The 20,872-nt window shown below is 37.2% G+C and overlaps 1 protein-coding gene across 1 annotated transcript in view; it reads right to left on the bottom strand.

Moving 5' to 3' along the window:
- Nucleotides 1-20,872, bottom strand: part of CYP4X1 (cytochrome P450 family 4 subfamily X member 1) — a 47,216-nt gene that overhangs the window by 11,740 nt on the left and 14,604 nt on the right. Inside the window, 5 exon segments of the mRNA XM_019749371.2 lie at nucleotides 16,244-16,362; nucleotides 16,364-16,396; nucleotides 16,477-16,604; nucleotides 18,573-18,700; nucleotides 20,094-20,138. Of these exon segments, the coding sequence (XP_019604930.2) occupies nucleotides 16,244-16,362; nucleotides 16,364-16,396; nucleotides 16,477-16,604; nucleotides 18,573-18,700; nucleotides 20,094-20,138 (453 nt within the window).

Below are 20,872 nucleotides of genomic sequence, written 5' to 3'. Positions count from 1 at the left end.
TGGATGGTGGTGATGATTGCACAACAATAATAGCACTGAACTGTGCTTTAAAAAGGTGAAGATGATAACTGTTATGTTGTGTGTATTTTACCACAATGAAAAATACTGACAAACCAGTTAGCAGATGTTTAAATAAGGGAAAGGAGATTAAGCATCTATGAAAGAACTAAATACTGTGGTAGCCATAGAACAAAAAATACAAACCTTCTTAAATATGAAAAGATTTATATTTTTAAAAAGCAAAGAAGACATACTACAGAGAAAAAAACCCAGTACACTGGGTTGAATGATGGCCCCCCAAAATTCATGTCTACCCAGAACCAGTGTATTTAGCCTTATTTGGAAATAAGGTCTTTACAGATGTAATCAAGTTGAGACATCCTATCGAATTAGGGTGGGCCCTAATTCAATGACTGGTATGCTTATAAGAAGAGGGAAATTTGGACACAGATTCTGCTATAGACTGAATGTTTGTGTACCCCCAAATTCATATGTTGAAACCTAATCTCCGATGTGATGATATTTGGAAGTGGGATCTTTGGGAGGTGATTAGGTTATGGGGGTGAAGCCCTCATAAATAGAATTAGTGCCTTCTTTGGACCCAAGAGAGCCCCTTCACCCCTTCTGCCATGTGAAGATACAGTGAGATGACAGCCATCTATGAACTGGAAGCAAGCCCTCAACAGACACCAAATCTACTGACAACTTGATCCTGAACGTCCCAGCCTCCAGAACTGTGAGAAAGAAATGTCTGTTGTTTATTAACAGACAGTCTATGGTATTCTGTTATAGCAGCCCAACAGGAACAAGATTGCTATGCAGAGGAAAGACAGCGATGTGAAGACAGACAGAAATCAGAATGATACAGTCATCAGCCAGGGAATGCCAAGGATTACTGGCAACAACCAGAAGGGAGGAAGAGGCAAAGAAGGGTTCTTCCCTAGAAGAAGGCTTGAAGGAGTTTTCGAGAAGGATCATGGACCTGCCAACACCTTGACTTTGGACTTCTAGACTCCAGACAGAGTAAATTTGTGTTGTTTTCCAGTCTGTGACTATTTGTTATTGCAACCCTAGGAAACTAATACACACAGTAATTCTAATATGCACAGTAAAACAGTAATATGACAGTATTGAGACCAAACATATATGGCATTTCAATAAATAAGAATAGGAATGACTTGCTTATCAAAATAAAAGAGATTTTTAGATTAGTTCATTAACCAAAACTCAACTATGTGCTGTATGAAAGAAAAACACATAAAACAAAGTAATTCAAAATGGCTAAAAATAAAGGGATGGACAAGAATATACCAGACAAATGGAAATGATAAGAAATCAATCCAGACACCAGATAAAGTATATTTGATAAAAAAGGCTGGAAGTCATAATATCACAAAATATAAGAGTTATACACATACACACACACCAAATAACACAGCAGCACACATTTAAAGCAGAAACTACAGGAGATGCAAGGAAAAATAGGCAGAATCACATTAGTAATAGGAGTCTTTAGCATGACATTCTCAGTATAGGACAGATCCAGTAGACAAAAATAAGATATAGAAGATCTAAACATAATAATAAGGTAAAACATATAAGGGGAAATATCAAGCACCACACCTAATAATAGAGAATGTATCTTCCTTTCAAGAGCACATGGGACATTTACAAAAATTGAGCATATATTAAATGAAAGAAAACACTAATAAGTTCCATAAAGTAGAAATATTAATCTCTAATATGCCAATACAAGAAAACTAGAATTTAAAAAAATCAAATTAAAAATTTTTCCCACCTATAAATTTATGAACCTTCTATTAAACAGCTTTTGGATGAAAGGGAAATACAAACAGAAATTATAGTATTTCTGAAAAAAAAGATAATAGAAGCATTACTTATCAAAATACTTGAGATATATTTAATCAGTGAACAAAGGAAAATCTATAGCCTTAAAAACAAATAGCAGTAAGAAATAGAAAAATCCATTCTAAAATTTATATGGTATCTCAAGGGACCCTAAAGAGCCAAAACAATGTTGCAGAAGAGCAACAAAATGGGAGGACTCACACCCTCTAATTTCAAACTTACTACAAAGCTACAGAAATCAAAACAGTGTAGTATTGGCACAGAGATAGACATATTATATATGAAGAGAATAGACACCCGGAAATAAACCCTCACATATATGGTCAAATGACTTTTGAACAAGGGTACCAAGATCATTTAAGGGGGAAAAGACAGTCTTTTCAGCAAACAGTACTGGGAAACTAGACATCCACATGCAAAAGAATGATGTTGGACCCTTACCTAATACCATACACAAAATTTTACTAAAAATGGATCAAGGACCTAAATGTAAGACCTAAAACAATAAACATCTTAGAAGAAAACATACGATAAAAGCTTCATGACGCTGGATTTGGCAAGGATTTCTTGACTATGATACCTACGGCACACATAACAAAAGAAAAAGCAGACAAATTGAACTTCATGAAAATTTAAAAACTTTCTGCATCCAAAGAGTAAAAAGGCAACCCACAGAATGGGAGAAAATATTTGCAAATCATATAGCTGATAAGAGATCAATACCCAGAATATATAGAAAACTCTTAAAACTCAACAAAAAATGAACAATACAATTCAAAAATGGGCAAAGGACTTAGACTATTTTTCCAAAGAAGATATACAAATGGCCAGTAAGCACATGGAAAGATGCTCAACATCACTGATCATTAGGGAAATGCAAATCAAAACTATGAAATACCACCTCATACCCGTTCGGATGGCTACTATCAAAAGCACCGAAAATAATAAGCATTGGCAAGGATGTGGAGAAATTGGAACCTTTGCGCACTGTCAGCGAAAATGTGAAACGACAGAGCTGCTGTGGAAAACAGTATGGTGGGTCCTCAAAAAATTAAAATTATCATACGATCCAGCAATTCTACCTTTTTTTCAAAAAGAATTGAAAGCAGGATCTCAAGAAGATATTTGTACACCAAGTTCATAGCAGCATTATTCACAATAGCTAAAATATGGAAGCAACCCAAGTGTCCATTGAGTCATGAATAGATAAACAAAATGCGGTATACACATACAATGGAATATATTCAGCCTTAAAAAGGGAAGGAAGTTCTGACATATGCTACAACATGGAGAAACCTTGAGGACATGCTAAGGGAATTAAGCCAAGCACAAAAAGACAAATACTGTATAATTCCATTTATATGAGGTGCTTAGAATAGCCCAAATAATAAAGACAGAAAGTATAATGGTGGTTGCCAGGGACCAAGGGGAGGGGAGAATGGGAAGTTATTGTTTAATAGGCATAGAATTTCAGCTTTGCAAGATGAAAAAACACATGGGAATTGATGGTGGTGATGGTGGCACAACAATGTGAATGTGAAAGTATTTAATACCATTGAATAGTACTCTTAAAAGTGGCTAAGAGGGTAAATTTTATGTATTGTGTATTTTATGTCAATTTAAAAAACCCTAAACAATTTCCAGTCAAGATGGCAGAGTGCTCACCTCCTCTTCGGACCACATCAGTTACAACTAAACTACAGAACAACCATCATTGAGAATTACCTGAAGTCTAGCTGAACTAAACCCTACAACTACAGACATACAGAAGAAGCCACCTCAAGACTGGTAGGAGGGTCAGAGACATGAAACAAGTTGGTCCCACGCCTGCATGTGACCATTAAAAATTGGGAGGGATATCTTGGCTGTGGAGGTCCTCTCTGGAGGAGTGAGGGGTCCCAGCCCAACACCAGGCTCCCCATTCCAAGGTTTCAGTGCCACAGAGAGAAGTCCCCATAACTTCTGGCTGTGAAAACCAGCGGAGATTGAGCTGAGCAAGCTGGAGGGTGGCTGCAGTAGTAGGTGCTCCTTTTAAGGGACCTGTGCATAGACTTACTTGCTGATGGACTCACTGGCTCTGAGCTCCAGCACTTGGGCAGCAGCTCAGAAGGCACCAGGGGCTAATGGGGAAGAACTGAATGGTCTAGCCTCAGGGTAAGGGCTGGAGGGGCAGCTTTCTCCTGGAGGGACGAGCTGGCAGAAGCCATTGCTTCTTTGTTGAGCCCTTCCTTTCCCTGCATGTAGACAGATGCAGGCAGATGCCATATCTGAGTTGCCATCAAGCAGGCTATCACCTTTCATCTGCTCAACCCTAGTGATCCCCTGAGACCACATCCCACCCAACTTTCAGGCAGACTCAAGCCACTAACAGTGGCTTTATTATGGACTTACATAAAATCTCTCAAAGTTTCACAAAACCCATACAAGCAGTATCTGGCTTCAGTGTGTCCTTTACCTCTGGCTGAGCAGCCCTAAGTCTGCACTAGCGTAGCCTGCCTCAGTTCGCAAATTGTCCTCTCAAGGTACCTCCAAGCCCAGTGCCAGTGGTGGCCATCTGTGGATTGCTTTGTGTCTCATACCAGGTGGCCTGGGCAGGGCACAGGCTGCAGCTAAACTTGACCTGAGTGGGTTCCCTCCCAGGAGGTCCCAAGGTTGGCATGCCTGGTGGCCAGCTTTGAACCAAGTTCAAGCATCACCTGGCTGCTTCCAAGGGTGACACACCCAAAGGCCAAACTTGGCAGGTACCAGAGCCATGCTAAAGTGAACCCTGCTTTGTAGGGTCAGCTTTTGCACCACAGCTCCTCCACTGTAGTCACAGCCAGTCTCCACAATCAATTAGCCTGAGGGTCAATCCCTCCTATTGACAAGCAAACTGTAATCAAGGCTCAACTACAACAGGAGGGCACATACAACCCACACAAGGGACACACCTGGACCACTTGTCTCTGCTGACCAGGGAGACTGCACGACTGGGTCCCACAGGACACCTACTACATAAGGCCACTCTACTAAGACCAGGAGACATAGCAGCTCTACTTAATGCACAGAAACAGACACAGGGAGACAGCCAAAATGGGGAGACAAAGAAACATGTCCCAAATAAAAGAACAGAACAAAGCTCCAGAAAAAGAACTAAACAAAATGGAGACAAGCAAACTACCAGACACAAAGTTCCAAACACTGGCTATAGGGATGCTTAATGATATCAGGGAGAACTTCAACAAAGAGATAGGAAGCATAAAAATGGAGATAGAAAACATAAAAAAGTTATAAATAAAGAATACTGAAATGAAGAATACATTAGAGGGAATCAACAAAAGATTAGATGAAGCAGAGCACTGAATCAGCAATTTAAAAGATACAATAGCAGAAAACACCCAGTCAGAAAAGGAAAAAGAATCCAAAAAATGAGGGTAGTGTAAGGGGCCTCTGGGACAACATCAAGTGTAACAATATTTGCATTTTAGGGATACCAGAAGGAGAAGAGAGAGAGCAAGGAATTGAAAACCTATTTGAAGAAATAATGACTAAAAACTTCCCTAACTTGGTGAAGGAAATAGATATATAAGCCCAGGAAGTGCAAAGAGTCCCAAACAAGATGAACCCAAAGAAGCCCACACCAAGACACACCATAATTAAAATGCCAAAGGTTAAAGACAAAGAGAGAATCTTAAAAGCAGCAAGAGAAAAGCAGTTAGTTACCTCCAAGAAAGTTCCCATAAGATTGTCAGCTGATTTCTCAACAGAAACTTTGCAGGCCAGAAGGGATTGGCACGAAATAGTCAAAGTGATGAAGAGCAAGGACCTACAACCAAGATTAATCAACCAAGCAAAGATACATTTAGAATTGAAGAACAGATAAAGAAGTTCCCAGACAAGAAGAATTAAAAGAGTTCAGCACAACCAAATGAGTATTACAAGGAATCTTAGAGGGAATTTTTAAGACAAAAAGATAAAAAAATATGAATAATAAAATAGCAATAACTACTTATCTATCAACAATGACTTTTAATGTAAGTGGATTAAATGCTCCAATCAAAAGATAGAGTGACTGAATGGATAAGGAAACAAGACCCTTACATATGCTGCCTACAAGAAACTTCAGATGAAAAGGCACACCGAGACTGAACTTTTAGTCTCTGTGTGCCTTTCCATCTGAAAGGAATTTTTCTTCAGGGATGGAAAAATGATATTCATGAAAATGAAAACAAACAACAAAGGTAACAATATTTATACTAAACAAATCATAATTTAAAACAAAGGCTGTAAGAAGAGACAAAGGAGGATCCAGTAATCCCCCTTCTGGGTATTCACCCCCCGAAGAAACCTAAAATGCCACTTCAAGGGGTCATATGTATCCATATGCTCATTGCAGCATTGTTTATAATGGCCAAGATGTGGAGGCAGCCTGGGTGTCCATTAGTGGATGAATGGATAAAGAGGACGGTGGTACATATATACAATGGAATATTGCTCGGCCATGGAAGGGAATGGGTTCTTGCCCTCTGTGGTGGCATGGATGGACTTGGAGGGTATTATGCTGAGTGGAGTGTCAGACATAGAAAGACAGATGCAACGTGATTTCACTTATATGTGGAATCTAAAGAACAATATAAACAAACAAAACAGAAACAAATCCATAGATACAGAGAATATTTTGATGATTGCCAGATGAAAGGGGGATTTAGGGGGTGGGTTAAAAAGAGGAAGGTATTAAGAAATACAAATTTGTTGTTACAAAGTAGTAATGGTCATGTAGGGTATAGCATAAGGAATATAGTCAATAATATTGTAATAACTATGTATGGTGTCAGATGGGTACTAGATTTATTGGGGTGATAGATTGGAGGGGAGTTAGGGGGTGGGCTGAAAAAGATGAGGGGATTAAAAAGTACAAATTGGTAGTTACAAAATAGTCAGGAGGATGTAAAACATAGAGAATATAATCAATAATATGGTAATAACTGCATAGTGCCAGGTTATTAGACCAGGGTACTAGACTAGTCAGGGGGATCACTTCTTAAATTACATAAATGTCTAACTGCCATGCTGTACACCTGAAGTTAATATAAAATAATATTAAATGTAAAAATAAATAAATTAAAAATAAATAAATAAACTGTAAACACACACATGTAGATTACCAAAGGGGGGGGGGGACCCACTAGCTATAATAATGAAAAAAATACATGAAATCCTGACTAAAAAAAATAGAGAAAAACAATAAAATAAACCAAAGGAGAGTACAAAGAAGAAAAAAATTAATAAGGTAAAGAACAGAAAAACAATAGACCAAATTAATAAATCAAAATCCTGGCTCTTAAAAAAAATCCATAACAGGCACATACTAGCTAACTTAATCATGAAAAGAAAAGGGAGAAAGGACAAATGTATAAAGTAAGAAATGACAATGGGCAGTGGTTGGCTCAGTTGGTTAGAGCACAGTGCTTATAACACCAAGGTCACCAGTTCAATTCCCACATAGGCTAGTGAACTACACCTTCCACAACTAGACTGAAAACAAGGACTTGACTTGGAGCTGAGCTGCACTTTCCACAACTAGATTGAAAACAACTTGACTTGGAACTGAATTGCGCCCTCCCCAACTAGATTGAAAACAATGACTTGAAGCTGATGAATCCTGGAAAAACACACTGTTTCCCAATATTCCCCAATAAATAAAAAAATTAAGAAATGACAAGGGGAAAATGATTACTGACACATAGAAATTTTTTTAAAATCATGAGACTACTTACTTCTATCCAAATAAATTTTAAAACTTAAATAAAACAGAAAATTCAGTGTACCAAAATTGACCCCAGGAGAGAGAGAAAACTTAGACTAATTTTATAGCTGAAATAAAGAAAGTCATCAAGGAACTATCCCCACCAGAAAAATAAAAATAAAGGGCCAAGGAGAAGAAAAAGAAGGAAACAGAAGAAATATTTGGAACAATAAAAGACTTATATCTGTCCAAAATTAATGATAGACATCAAACCACAGATACAGGACAATTAGAGAACACCAAGCAGGAAAGCTCTCCAAAATCTACACCTATGCACATCATACTCAAACTGGAACAAATAAAGCAAAAAGAAAACCTTAAACACACAGAGAGAGAGAGAGAGAGAGAGAGAGAGAGAGAGAGAGAGAGAACAACTTAAAGTAGCAAAAATAAGAATTACATTGAACTTTTCTTTAGAAACCATGCAAACAAGAAGAGAGTAGACTAAAATATTTAAAGTGTTGATAGAAAACCCCATTAACTTAGAATTCTGTGAAATTACCCTTTGAAGGGAAGGACAAATAAAGACTTTCTCAGACAAACAAAAATTGAGGGAATTTGTCACCATTAAACATGCTCTGCAAGAAACAGTGCAAGTTCTTTAGAAAGAAGAAAAATGATATAGGTCAGAAGCTCAGATCTATATAAAGAAAAGAAAAGCAGTAGAGAAGGAATAAATGCAGGTAAAAAATATTTTGGTTTTCCTATTTTAATTGATCTAACAGATTGTTCAAATAATAATAACTTATTCAGTGATTACAGCTTAAGGATAATTGAAAACATAAGAGCAAAGTTATAAGGTATAGGAGAAAAATTGGGAATTGGAAATACTTTGTTATAAGGGTATTTCCAAGTATTACTTGAAAGTGGGCTTGGAATATATATATATATATACTATATATATATACATACATACACATATATATATATACACACATAAATATATACATACATGCATATATATGAAATTCAAGGGCAACCACTAAAAAAACTAAAAAGCAGTATAATTTACATGTTAATAGAGTAAAACTGAATCATATAAAATACTCAAATATAACCAGAGAAGACAGAAAAAGAGTGGAAGACAAACAAACAAACAAACAATAACTATATCAGCAATCACTTTAACATCAATGGTTCTAATACACCCATTAAAAGACAGAGACTGTCAGAATGGATTAAAAAGCAAGACCCAACTATATTTTATTTATAAAAAATCCACTTTGAATCTATAAAGATACATATAGATTAAAAGCAAAAGGGGAGGAGGGGATCAAGACAGCACAGTAGGAAGACACTGAGATTACCTCCTCCCATGGACAAAAACTGCAAATACGTATAGAACAACTATCATTGAGAACAACCTGAAGACTAGCAGAACAGATTTTCTACAACTAAGGATATAAAGAAAAGCCACATCGAGATGGGTATGAGAAGCAGAAATGTGGTCTAGTCAGGTCCCATACCCCAGTGTAGTGACCCACAAGTGGGAGGGATTTAACAACCACAGAGTTTCCCCTTAAGGAACAAGGGGTATGAGACCCACATCATGCTCCCCAGCCTTGGGGACCTGCACCAGGAAGAGGAGCCCCTAACATCTGGCTTTGACAAGCAGCAGAGCTTACATCTGGGGAAGTCAATGGGCTGTAGGAAACTAAGAAGCCACTGTTAAAGAGCTTGCATATAAACTCACTGGATCCAAGACCCAGGGCAGAGGCAGCAGTTTGAAAAAAGCCTGAGTCATATATGAAGGAGATACATTGAATAATTTTATGGCAAATGCCAGAGAGAAAGGGATCTGTTGGAACTTTGGGGACAAAAGGTCTGGTGGGTGACACTTTTTTTTAACTCTCCTTCCAACCAGCTGGCCCAGCACTGGCAGGCACCATTTCTTTCTCCCACTCTCTCTTTCTCCCACTCTCCCTCCCTCCCTCCCTCCCTCCATCACTCCCTCCCTCCCTCCCTTTCTCTCTCTCTCTCTCTCTCTCTTTATTCTTTCTTTTTAATTTCTGACACTCTCCATTCCAACACCATTTGCTCCACCTGATATTTCCCTGTGGATACTCCCACCCAACCTGCTTCCCCAGCCAGAGTCCCTTCCAAGCATATGAAAAGATGTTCAACACCACTAGCTATTAAGGAAATACAAATCACAACTACATGAGCTATCACCTCACATGTTAGAATGGCTAGTATAAAAAAGACAAGAAATAGCAAACGTTGGTGAGAACGTGGAGAAAACAGAACCCTGGTGGGATTGTAAATTGGTGTAGCTACTATGAAAAACAGTATGGAGGTTCCTTTAAATTAAGACTAGAACTACCATATGATCAAGCAATTCCTCTTCTGGGTATTTACCCCCAAAATATGAAAACACTAATTTGTAAAGATATATGTTCATTGCAACATTATTCACAACAGCCAAGACATAGAAACAATGTAAGTGTCCAATGATGAGCGAATGGATAAAGAAGTGGAATATTGGTATAAATGACAAAAACCATATAATTTCACTCATTACATGGAATATAAATTTTAAAAAGTAACAAATGAACTAACAAAACAAATACTAACTCATAGATACAGGCAACACAATGATGCTTACCAGAGGAGAAAGGGAGTGAGGGTGAGGGCAAATTGAGTAAAGGCAGTCAAAAATATGGTAACAAAAGGAAACTAGACTTTGGGTGATAAGTAAACAATAATGTCAAATTATAATGTTGTACACCTGAAATTTATACAATATAATTAACCAATGTCACCTCAATAAATTTAATTTTAAATAAATGGGCAGAAGACTTGAATAGACATTTCTTCAAAGAAGACATAGAAATGGCCAACAGACACATGCAAACATGTTCAACATCACTAATCCTTAGGGAAATGCAAATCAAAATCACAATAAGATATTACCTCACATTGTCAAATAGCTATTATCAAAAAGACAAATAACAAATAACAAATGGTGGTGAGGATGTGAAGAAAAGGGAACCCTTGTGTACTGTTGGAGGGACTCTACATTGATGCAGCCACTATAGAAAACAGTATGGACATTTCTCAAAAATTTAAAAGTAGAAGTATCATAAGACCCAGAAATTCTTGAAAAAATATATGCATCTCTGTTCATTGCAACATTATTTACAATAGCCAAGATATGGAAGCAACCTAGATGTCCATCAATGAATGAATGGATAAAGAAGGTGTGATAGGGTGTCCGGTTGGCTCAGTTGGTTAGAGTACAGTGCTCATAACACCAAGGCCACTGGTTCAATTCCCACATGGGCCAGTGAGCTGCGCCCTCCACAACTAGCTTGAAAACAACGACTTGACTTGGAGCTGACGGGTCCTGGAAAAACACACTGTTCCCCAATATTCCCCAATTAAAAAAAAAAAAAAAGAAGAAGGTGTGACACACACACACACACACACACACACACACAGGAATATTATTCAGCCATAAAAAGATTGAAATCTTGCCATTTGCGATAACATGGATAGACCTAGAGGGTATTACCCAAGTGAAATAAATAAATCAGAGAAAGACAAATACTATATGATTTCACTTATATGTAGAATCTGAGGTCAAAACAAATGAGCAAGCAAAACAAAACAGAAACAGACTCAGAAACAGACAACAAACTGATGATTGCCAGAGGGGAGGAATATAGAAGATGGAAAAAAAGTGAAGAAGATTAGGAGGTACGAGTTTTCCGTTATAAAACAAATAAAGGGAAGGTGGCCAGATGGCTCAGTTGGTTAGAGTGGGAGCTCTGAACAACAGGGTTGCCCTTTGGATTTCCACATGGGCCAGTGAGCTGAGCCCTCCACAACTAGATTGAAGACAATGAACTGCCACTGAGCTTCCGGAGGGGTGGCCGGATGGCTCAGTTTATTAGAGCGCAAGCTCTCAACAACAAGGTTGCCGGTTCAATTCCCTCATGGGATGGTGGGCTGCGCCCCCTGCAACTAAAAATTGAAAATGACAACTGGACTGTGCCCTCCACAACTAGATTGAAGGACAACGACTTGGAGCAGATATAAAGAAAAGCCCTGGAGAAACACACTGTTCCCCAATATTCCCCAATAAAATTTATAAAATAAATAAATAAATAAATAAATAAATAAATAAATAAGGGGATTTTATTTACATCACAGGGAATATAGTCAATAATATCATAATAAATGTGTATGACAGAAAGTTACTAGAATTTTCATGGTGATCACCTCATAACGTATATAGATGTGAATCACTGTCGTACACCTGAAACTAATATATTATAATACTGTATGCCAACATTACTTTTTACAAAGTAAAACAATAGAGAAAGATATGCTAATTAACCATAAGCAAGCTGAAGTAGCTATATTAATTTCAGACTGAACAGATTTCAGAGCAAGAGAAATTATTAGGGATAAAGAATGGCACTATATAATGATAAAAAAGGTCAAGTATTCAAGAAGACAACAATCTTTAACGTGAATGCCCCTAACAACAGAATGTCAAAATACATGAGGCAAAAACTAATAGGACTACAAGAAAAAACAGATAAATCTACTATTATAATTGGAGACTTCAACACACCTCTATTAGTAATGGACAAATCCAGCAGGCAAAAAACCAGCAAGGACATAGTTGAACTGAGCAATATCAATCAACTAGATCTATTTGAAATGTATAGAATACCTCATCTAACAACAGCAGAATACACCTCCTTCTCAAGCTCACACAGAACATTCACCAAGACCGTCGCCATTCTGGGCCATAAAACACACCCCTAAAATTTAAAAGAACTGAAATCATACAAAGTATAGTCTCAAGCTAAAATTGAATAGAAATCAATAACAGAAAGATAATTGGAAAACCCCAAAATGCTTGGAGAGTAAACCACACATTTCTAACACAGGGCCAAGGAAAAAGTCGCAAGAGCATTTGAAAAAATATTTTGAACTAAGTAAAAATAAAATACAACTAATCAAAATTGTAGGGTGCAGTGAAAGCAATGTTTAGAGCAAAATTTATAGTATTGAATGCATATATTAGAAAAAGAAAGATCTAAAATCAACAAACTAAGCTTCTATCTTAGGAAACCAGAAAAAGAACAAATCCAAAGTAAGTAGAAGAAAAAAAATAATAAAAATTAGAGCAGATAGCAATACAATTGAAAATAGGAAATCAAGAGATAAAATCAATGAAATCAAAAGTTGGTTCTTTAAAAAGATCAGTAAAACTGACAAATTTCTAGCCAGATTAACTAAGAAAAAAAGAAGATACAAATTAAAAATATGAAAAAGGAAAATAGACTGTCACTGATCATATGTACAATAAAAATATAATAAAGGAATATTATGAACAACTTTATGCCCACAAATTTGATAACCTAGACTAAATGGACTAATTTCTTGAAAGACACATTCTACCCAAACTCAACAAGATAGATAATCTGAATAGACCTATATCTATTAAAGAAATGAAATCGATAATTAATAACGTTCCAAAACAGAAAGGATGAGGCCTAGATAACTTCACTGGTGAATTCTACCAAACATTTAAGGAAGATATTATATGAATTCTCTATAATCTCTTACAGAAAATAGCATTAGAGGGAATACTTCCTAACTCATTCTATGAGGCCGGCCATTATCCCAACACCAAAACTAGACAAAGACATTATAAGAAAACTACAAACCAATATGTTTCATGAACATAGATGCAAAAATCCTCCCCAAAATATTAGAAAATTGACTCCAACAATGCATAAAAGGAATTATACACCATGATCAAGGGAAATTTATTCCAGGTATGCAAGGTTGGTTTAACATTCAAAAATCAATTAATGTTGTCCATCCCATCAATAAGCTAAAAACGAAAAAAATCATATGAGCATATCAAAAGATGCAGAAAAAAAGGTGACAAAATGCAACACCCATTTATTGTTTAAACAAACAAACCTCTCAGCAAACTAGGAATATAGAAGAAACTTCCCCAACTTAATAAATAAAATCTACAAAAACCCTACAGCTTACATCATACTTAATAGTGAGAAACTAGATGCTTTTTCACTAAGATCCGATACAAGGTGAAAATGTCCCCTCTCATCACTCCTTTCAACTTTGTACTAGAAGTCATAGCTAATGCAAGAAGACAAGAAAAAGAAAGAAAAGATATAGATTGGGAAGGAAGAAAGACAACTGTCTTTGTTCATAGATGCCATCATTGTCTATGTAAAAAATCCCAAAGAATCAACAGAAACCTCCTGGGACTAATAAGCAATTATAGCAAGATTGCAGGATACAAAGTTAATACATAAAAGTAAATTGCTTTCTTATATACTACCAATAAATGATTGAAATTTGAAATTTAAAACACAATGCCATTATATTAGCACCAAACAAGAAGTACTTAAGCATAAATCTAACAAAATATATACAAGACCTATATGAAGAAAACAACAAAATCCTGATAAATCAAAAAAGATCTAAATAAATTGAGAAATATTCCATGTACATGAAGAGGAAGAATCAATATGGTGTTCTTCCTAACTTGATCTATAGAATCAATACAATCACAATAAAAAACCCAACAATTTATTTTGTGGCTATCAACAAACTGATTATAAAGTTTATACGAAATGGCAAAAGACCCAGAATAGTCAATACAATATTAAAGAACAAAACAGTCAGAGGACTGACACTACCCGAATTCTAGACTTACTCTAAAAGGACAGTAATGAAGACAGTCTGGTATTGGTGAAAAAAAAAAGAGACAAAATCAGTGAAACAAAATAAATAGCCCCAAAACAGATCCATACAAATAGAGCCAATAGCTATCTGACAAAGGATCAAAGGCAATTCAGTGGAGAAAGGATAGTCTTTTCAACAAATGGTACTGGAACAACTGGACATTCATCTGCAAAAAAAAGATGAATCTAGACAGAGATCTTACATGTTTCACAAATATTAATGTAAAATGAATCATAGGCCAAACTGTTAAAACTATAAAACTCCCAGAAACACATAGAAGAAAATATGTGACCTTGGGTTTGGCCGTGACTTTTCAGATACAACACCAAAAGCATGATCCGTGAGAGAAAACAAAAATCAATAAGCTGGACTTCATTACAATTAAAAACGTCTGCTCAGGAGTTTTCATAAGAGAATGAAAAGACAAGCCACATATTGGGAAAAAATATTTGCAAAAGACATTTCTGATAAAGAACTGTTATCCAAAATATATAAAGAATGCAAAAGTCAACAATAAGAAAAAAAATCCACTTAAAAAATGGGCAAATATTGATAGTTTTTACTAAATAAAAATTTTAAAAATTGAGGTTTTATTCTTAACAAATTTAACATTTAAAATTTTCTCTAATCCTTTGCATTTTGTTTTTTTCATCATAATTATGTAATGTTGATGTAAAGAACTTAGAAAACGTAAAGAACTTTTCACCAAGTCCTAGGTAGATGCCACAAAATCCCCTCCTATTTACTCCAATGAGCCATATACATATTAACATTTTCTGTGTGGGCCATGATGGGAACAGGTTTGGGAACTACTGCTGTGTATAATGCCCATTGCTATTTTAAATTGTTTCTAATCTGCTTATCTGAGTGTCTTCCATGTAATATCCATGTTCATGTGTGTATATTTGTGTATGAGTGTGCATGTGTAGGTGTGTCTTGCAAATTTCCTGGGGCAAATATATTTTTTAAATTATATTTAACATTTATTCACTTCCAGGAACTGTCTGAAGTGCTTTACAGATATTAACATAATATAATCATCACCACAAACCTTTCATTTTATTCCCATTTTCCAAATGAAACTGAGACAAAGCAGTAAGTAAGTTGCCCAAAGTCACACTGCTAGTAAGTAGTGGAGCTGAGGAATAATTAATTAACGACTTCATAAACATTCTCTACTATGGTGTTCATGACAAGTAATGTTGAATTGATTGGAAAGCTTAATCAGTTTCAACTTTTATGTCTCTGTTTTGCTAAAACTATTTAGTTTTGAACCAAACTGCTTTTACTTTATTTTTTTATTCTGGTAAGAACACTTAGCCTGAGATTTACCCACTTAACAAATTTTTAAGTGCACAACACAACACAATATTGTTAACTGTGGCACTATGTTGTATAGCAGAGCTCTAGAATTTACTCATCTTCCATAATTAAACTTTTATACTCGTTGGACAACTTCCCCCTTCTTTTGAATGTATGTCCATGTTTCCTCTGTTCCCCTATTGATTCCTAGGTTGCATGAATAATTTTAGCTTGTCATTATTACTGCAATCATGGCATGAAAAGCCGTATGCCATGTATACTTTGAAATATTAAACGCCCCCTTGTGTTATATGTGTATTAACAAAAATTGTACATAATAAAAACTGCGTAACATATAGAAAACTCCTCAGAAGACTACTACTATGGATGTATCAAATTCTTCACAAGGACCTGTATTTCATTTGCGCAGTGTGCATATAAAGCCTCCAATAAGAACAAGAATTCTTCCTCATTTCACATTGAGGCCTATTCTTCTACACAGACACAAACCGTTATGCACTCAGGCAACCCAAACCCAAGAAATACCTGTGTACTGATGCAGAATTTTGTTTAATTCCAGTAAGCGGCGGCCCTCAGGGGTAAATTTGAAAATTATGTCATAGTGAAGTAAAAAGTTGTACACGCGGTTAAAGATGATTTTGGAGTTCAGACATCGCTGTTACATAACGATCATGGGTTCTAGAGAGAAAGTGGGGCAATGTCAATAAATGGCTTAGGCAATGGCAAACAAATGTCTTTTTTGCCCTCCTGTCACTGACCTGTTTATCTGGCAGTTGGTCTCCATGCTGAAAGTACAGTTCATAAGTACATCCAGGGACATAGAGCTGATGTGTTTAGAAACTTCCACAACTGTGTTCTGAGTGCCGCAAATCTTCTCCCACTTACCCTGGCACATGAGGTCAAGCTTAACAACATCACCATCATCAAAGTGCCTTTATCTCAAAGCTCCTCCCAGACCCTGCCATTAATGATGTAAGGGAGACAACCCTGACCTAGCAGGAGCTGTAAGTCATACAAGTAAATAAGCCAAGTGTTTACTTGGCATGAGGAAGAGGGAAAATGCACCCTGCTGGGTGAGGAACAGCATGGAGCAAGCCAGGTATCCAGTAAATGATTGAATTAAGTGTCTTTGGCCTTTCAATTATTACCATAACTCTGCTTTAAAGCAGACCAGAGTTCCAGTAAAACAGACAATCTCTGATACCCATAATTATAAGGGGTCTCCCCAGGGCTTCCTCCATCTTCAGTCCCCAAACTGCTAGACACCCCCACCCCATCACTAGTCTCAATCACCATAACCAGAACTTAAAATAAACTTGGAACATTTAAAATGACACTTTTGATTCAGAAGTAGGGGATAGGGGAAGCCATGAACAGGAACCCCTACAGGGAGCTGGCTCTCAGCCAAACGCTGCCTGTGTCCACTTTACTTCCCCCTCAAATGAGATACTCACACTACCTTAAACTGCCACAAAGTGGTACCCTGTTGAAAAGGTATTCATCACAATAAGCATTCTTTGTGTAAAAATACAAATAAATCTAAGTGTGTAAGCTCAGATCAACTGACATTTGTTGAGCACCTATGCCTATAGCTAGGAGCTAAGAATTTGGAGGGGGGGGGAAGCAAAGAGATCTTTTTAAGGCCTTTTACTTTGGTCAATTGTTTAGTCAATTGCTTTTATCCTGAATTGTGTTGAATTTTACTGAGCACAAAAAAATGAGTTTAGAAGAAATGAGAGCAAAGCTGGAGGCATTTTGGCACAATTCAGCAGGGGGAGGAGCTGTGAGAGGAATCTCAGGGAAATGCGGGTCTAGAAGTGAGGGAGATAGAAATGGTTTATTGTAATGGAGATAAACTCAAATACCACCATTGGCTGATATGCAATTGTGCCTGAAGCTGCAGAGCGCCAGAATCGGAAGCGTATGCCCCATCTCACTCTAACTGTACCTCCAGCCCTCTGCCTCGAGAACTCACACGGGTATTTTACCACAATCCAGCAGACTTTACGTTAAATCCGCTTCTGTGAACTTGCTGAGAACCCAGTCAATCAGCTGGTAACAGTGGTTCTCTCTTGGGAAAAGGGATGGGCTTGCAGATGAAGGTGGAGGAAAACTTTGGCTTTGTGGTGTTAGAAGTGTTTATGATGAAATTGTATTAGTGAATTACTTGTCTGATTTAAAATAAGTACAATTTAAAAATTAAAAATATGTCATGTTCAAGTGGAGTTTTGGAATAGAACTCATTTATAAATCCGGGACTGCTCATAGGAACACTTCCTCTGCAACCTCCTCCTGCTCTTCGGAAAGGTGCAGGTCAGCTCCTAATGTCCCTCTGCTATCTACAGGAGGAAACCACGTGTGTGACTTGAATGTAGACACTGACCGTTTGCTAGGTCATTTGTGGTCACCAGGCAAGGCCATTCCAACCTCCCTACCTCTGTGCGAGCTAACTCAGTCTATCTAGATTCACTTACCCATGGTATCCACATATTCAAGTCCAGGTCATATTTCCTAGTAAACATGAGTCTCCTCAGAATCTGAAGCTATTATAGCTGCTCCAGATTTCCTTACCTGTCACCTACAGCACTTACCATTTGAATGTACTACTCGGTACCTGGTTTACTGTCAGAGCATCTCAAAATATATCTAAGACAGATAACCAGATCTTCATCTTTTTTTTATTACCCAAAGAACCATAGCAAAGGCTTACATAAACACCTATTGCTCAGTGGGTAATTTCTAGAAATCATCCCCCTTTCACTTTCACTACCCACTAAACATACTCGTATGTCTAATTCATTCTCTGTTGGAAGAATTTTGCAACATACAAGAACACTTTTGTCCCTTCACTTACCAGCATTATGTTCACAGAATGAAGCATCACCTCGACGTATGATTTCAAGATGTTAAAATGGAATACAGGAGTTATTAGGCGTTGATGCTGGAACCACTTGGGTCCATTCAGAGTCAGTAGTCCTTCTCCTTGAGAAATAAAAGACACAAAACCTCATGACATTTTATTGGATGAGTTGAGGAAGGAGAGGTGAGGAACACAGACACCATGGACTGTGAAGCATAGGTCACCTGACACAGTGGAATAGCAAAGTGTGTCACGTATTAACATCGACGTGAGTTTTGATGCTTAATTCTGGGATGGATGTGTTTAGCATTGTGAGAAAGAACTCATGTGTTGAAGCCTGATCTGATAAGAGTAGTGCTAATCTTGCAATCATCAGTTACCACCTGTGTAATAATTGAGTGAATCACTTAACCTTCCTGAGGCTTGGTTTTCTCAATGATAAAGCGTGATAATAAATATCTACTTCACTGTGTTGCTGTGCAGATTAAATGAAAGTGTATATAAGGCACCTAGTCTGGTCTCTAGCTCACAGTAGAAACACAATAAATATTCATTTTCTCTCACTCCAAACCAATCCATAAACTATACTGCGAATACAAAATTCACAAGGAACTATACAAGAGTGTACCCTCTGTCCCTACATATCCCCTCCTTGAGCCCTAGTCTGTGATACAAAGTGAAAACACTCATCATGGCTAATGCCTCACAATTTTCTGTTACTGGGGAGGTCATTAAAGATTTGGCTTTAAAAGAACCTTAAAGTTTACTAACATATAACTGCCATCATTCACTGAGGGCTTACAACATACCAGGCTTGTCACGCATGGTCCAGCACTGGTACAACTAGTACAATGCCAGCCATTGAACTAAGTGCTGAACATAAGTGTTTCATTTAATCCTCACAACAACCCAGAGATTTTCAAAGATGAGGGAACAGAGGATTAGAGAGATTGACTTAGCCAAGATCACACTCAGCAAGTCAATGGGGGACAGGATTCATACCCACGTCGCTCTGAATCCAAAACCTGTATTCTTTCATTTATTTCCTTCCTTGTCTAATATAAATATCAATTATATGACTAAAAGGCTTAGTTTGTGTACTCACGGAATATTCCCAAAGTGTACTTCAGAGCAAAATTTTACTGATTTGCATATGGACACAGAGGAACTCCAAAAAGAAAGAGAAGGATCCAATAAAACAAAAAAGAAAGGATAAAATAAAAAATATGGATCGTGAGGCTACAATTTTAAAGACAGAGATGAGACCGATTTATATATATGGTTGCTTGAGAATGAGACTTTGGGGAGAGAAATGGACAAGGAGGATTCCTGCAAAGTTGTGCTGTGTTGACCTTAGCACTCCCTCGTGACCTACCCTGCTAGAAAACTTGCAGTGTAGATCTACCATACTCTCAATACTTTTGAATTCCTATTTAAGTTGTTTTGGAATGCTCTGCCATAGAAAGGGGACTTCTAGTGAGAGAGTGGATTATCCCTTCATTTGAATATACATACCAAGAGATGGAACCAAGAACTTGTATAGGTATTTGGATTTGGGATCTGCAGAGTCAAGCAGAGGAAACAAAAGACAGCATTAGAGGAAAATTATCAAAGTTAGTGAGGATTCTTTTCATTTGCCATAAATAGTCAGCAAAAGGGAGCCCGGGGCTCATTCCTTACAGCCTTTGGCAGGTGTCAGGTGGGGTGGGGTAAACCCACCAGGCGGACAGGTCCACAAACTGAGATTATTTCCTTATTTACACTTCCTCCACAGAAACAGAGGCTGCCCTCAGGTCACAAAGTTTCCAAAATGGAAGTTGGGACAACATGACAACATATCATATCCTTTTTGGAAAGCAAATTAAATTTCAGATCAGGGGCCGGGAAAACACCAGAAAGTGAGGTACAAATGCTTCTTGGGGTTCTTGTGAACTCTAATGTGGAGGTGTATTACAGCTCTTGTCCTTTAAGAGGTGAACATGAGACCAATCGGAGAGAACTGGGGAAATGGGAAATGCAAGAAAGGTTGTTATCTTTCCTCAGGTTTTGCTAAGAGTAATGGAGAAAATGGAACAGGGAAGAAACATCAGAATATCAGATCTTATGATGGAGCAAAAACTGGACATTTTAATTTTGTGCTATAATTTACCATGGAAGCCTTGAAAAAGAATTGGAGGGGGGAGTTGTGCCCTCAACAGGAACACAGTCGAGAAAGGTGCAGAAAACAAAAACAAAATTTGGGCCACAATGAAGAGGTTAGACTGGGTAAAGTAATAATCTAGCACTCAAGTTTA

The sequence above is a fragment of the Rhinolophus sinicus genome, linkage group LG06 (genome assembly GCF_036562045.2).
Source record: "Rhinolophus sinicus isolate RSC01 linkage group LG06, ASM3656204v1, whole genome shotgun sequence".
Taxonomy (NCBI): Eukaryota; Metazoa; Chordata; class Mammalia; order Chiroptera; family Rhinolophidae; genus Rhinolophus; species Rhinolophus sinicus.
This window is presented reverse-complemented; position numbering and strand designations above follow the sequence as displayed.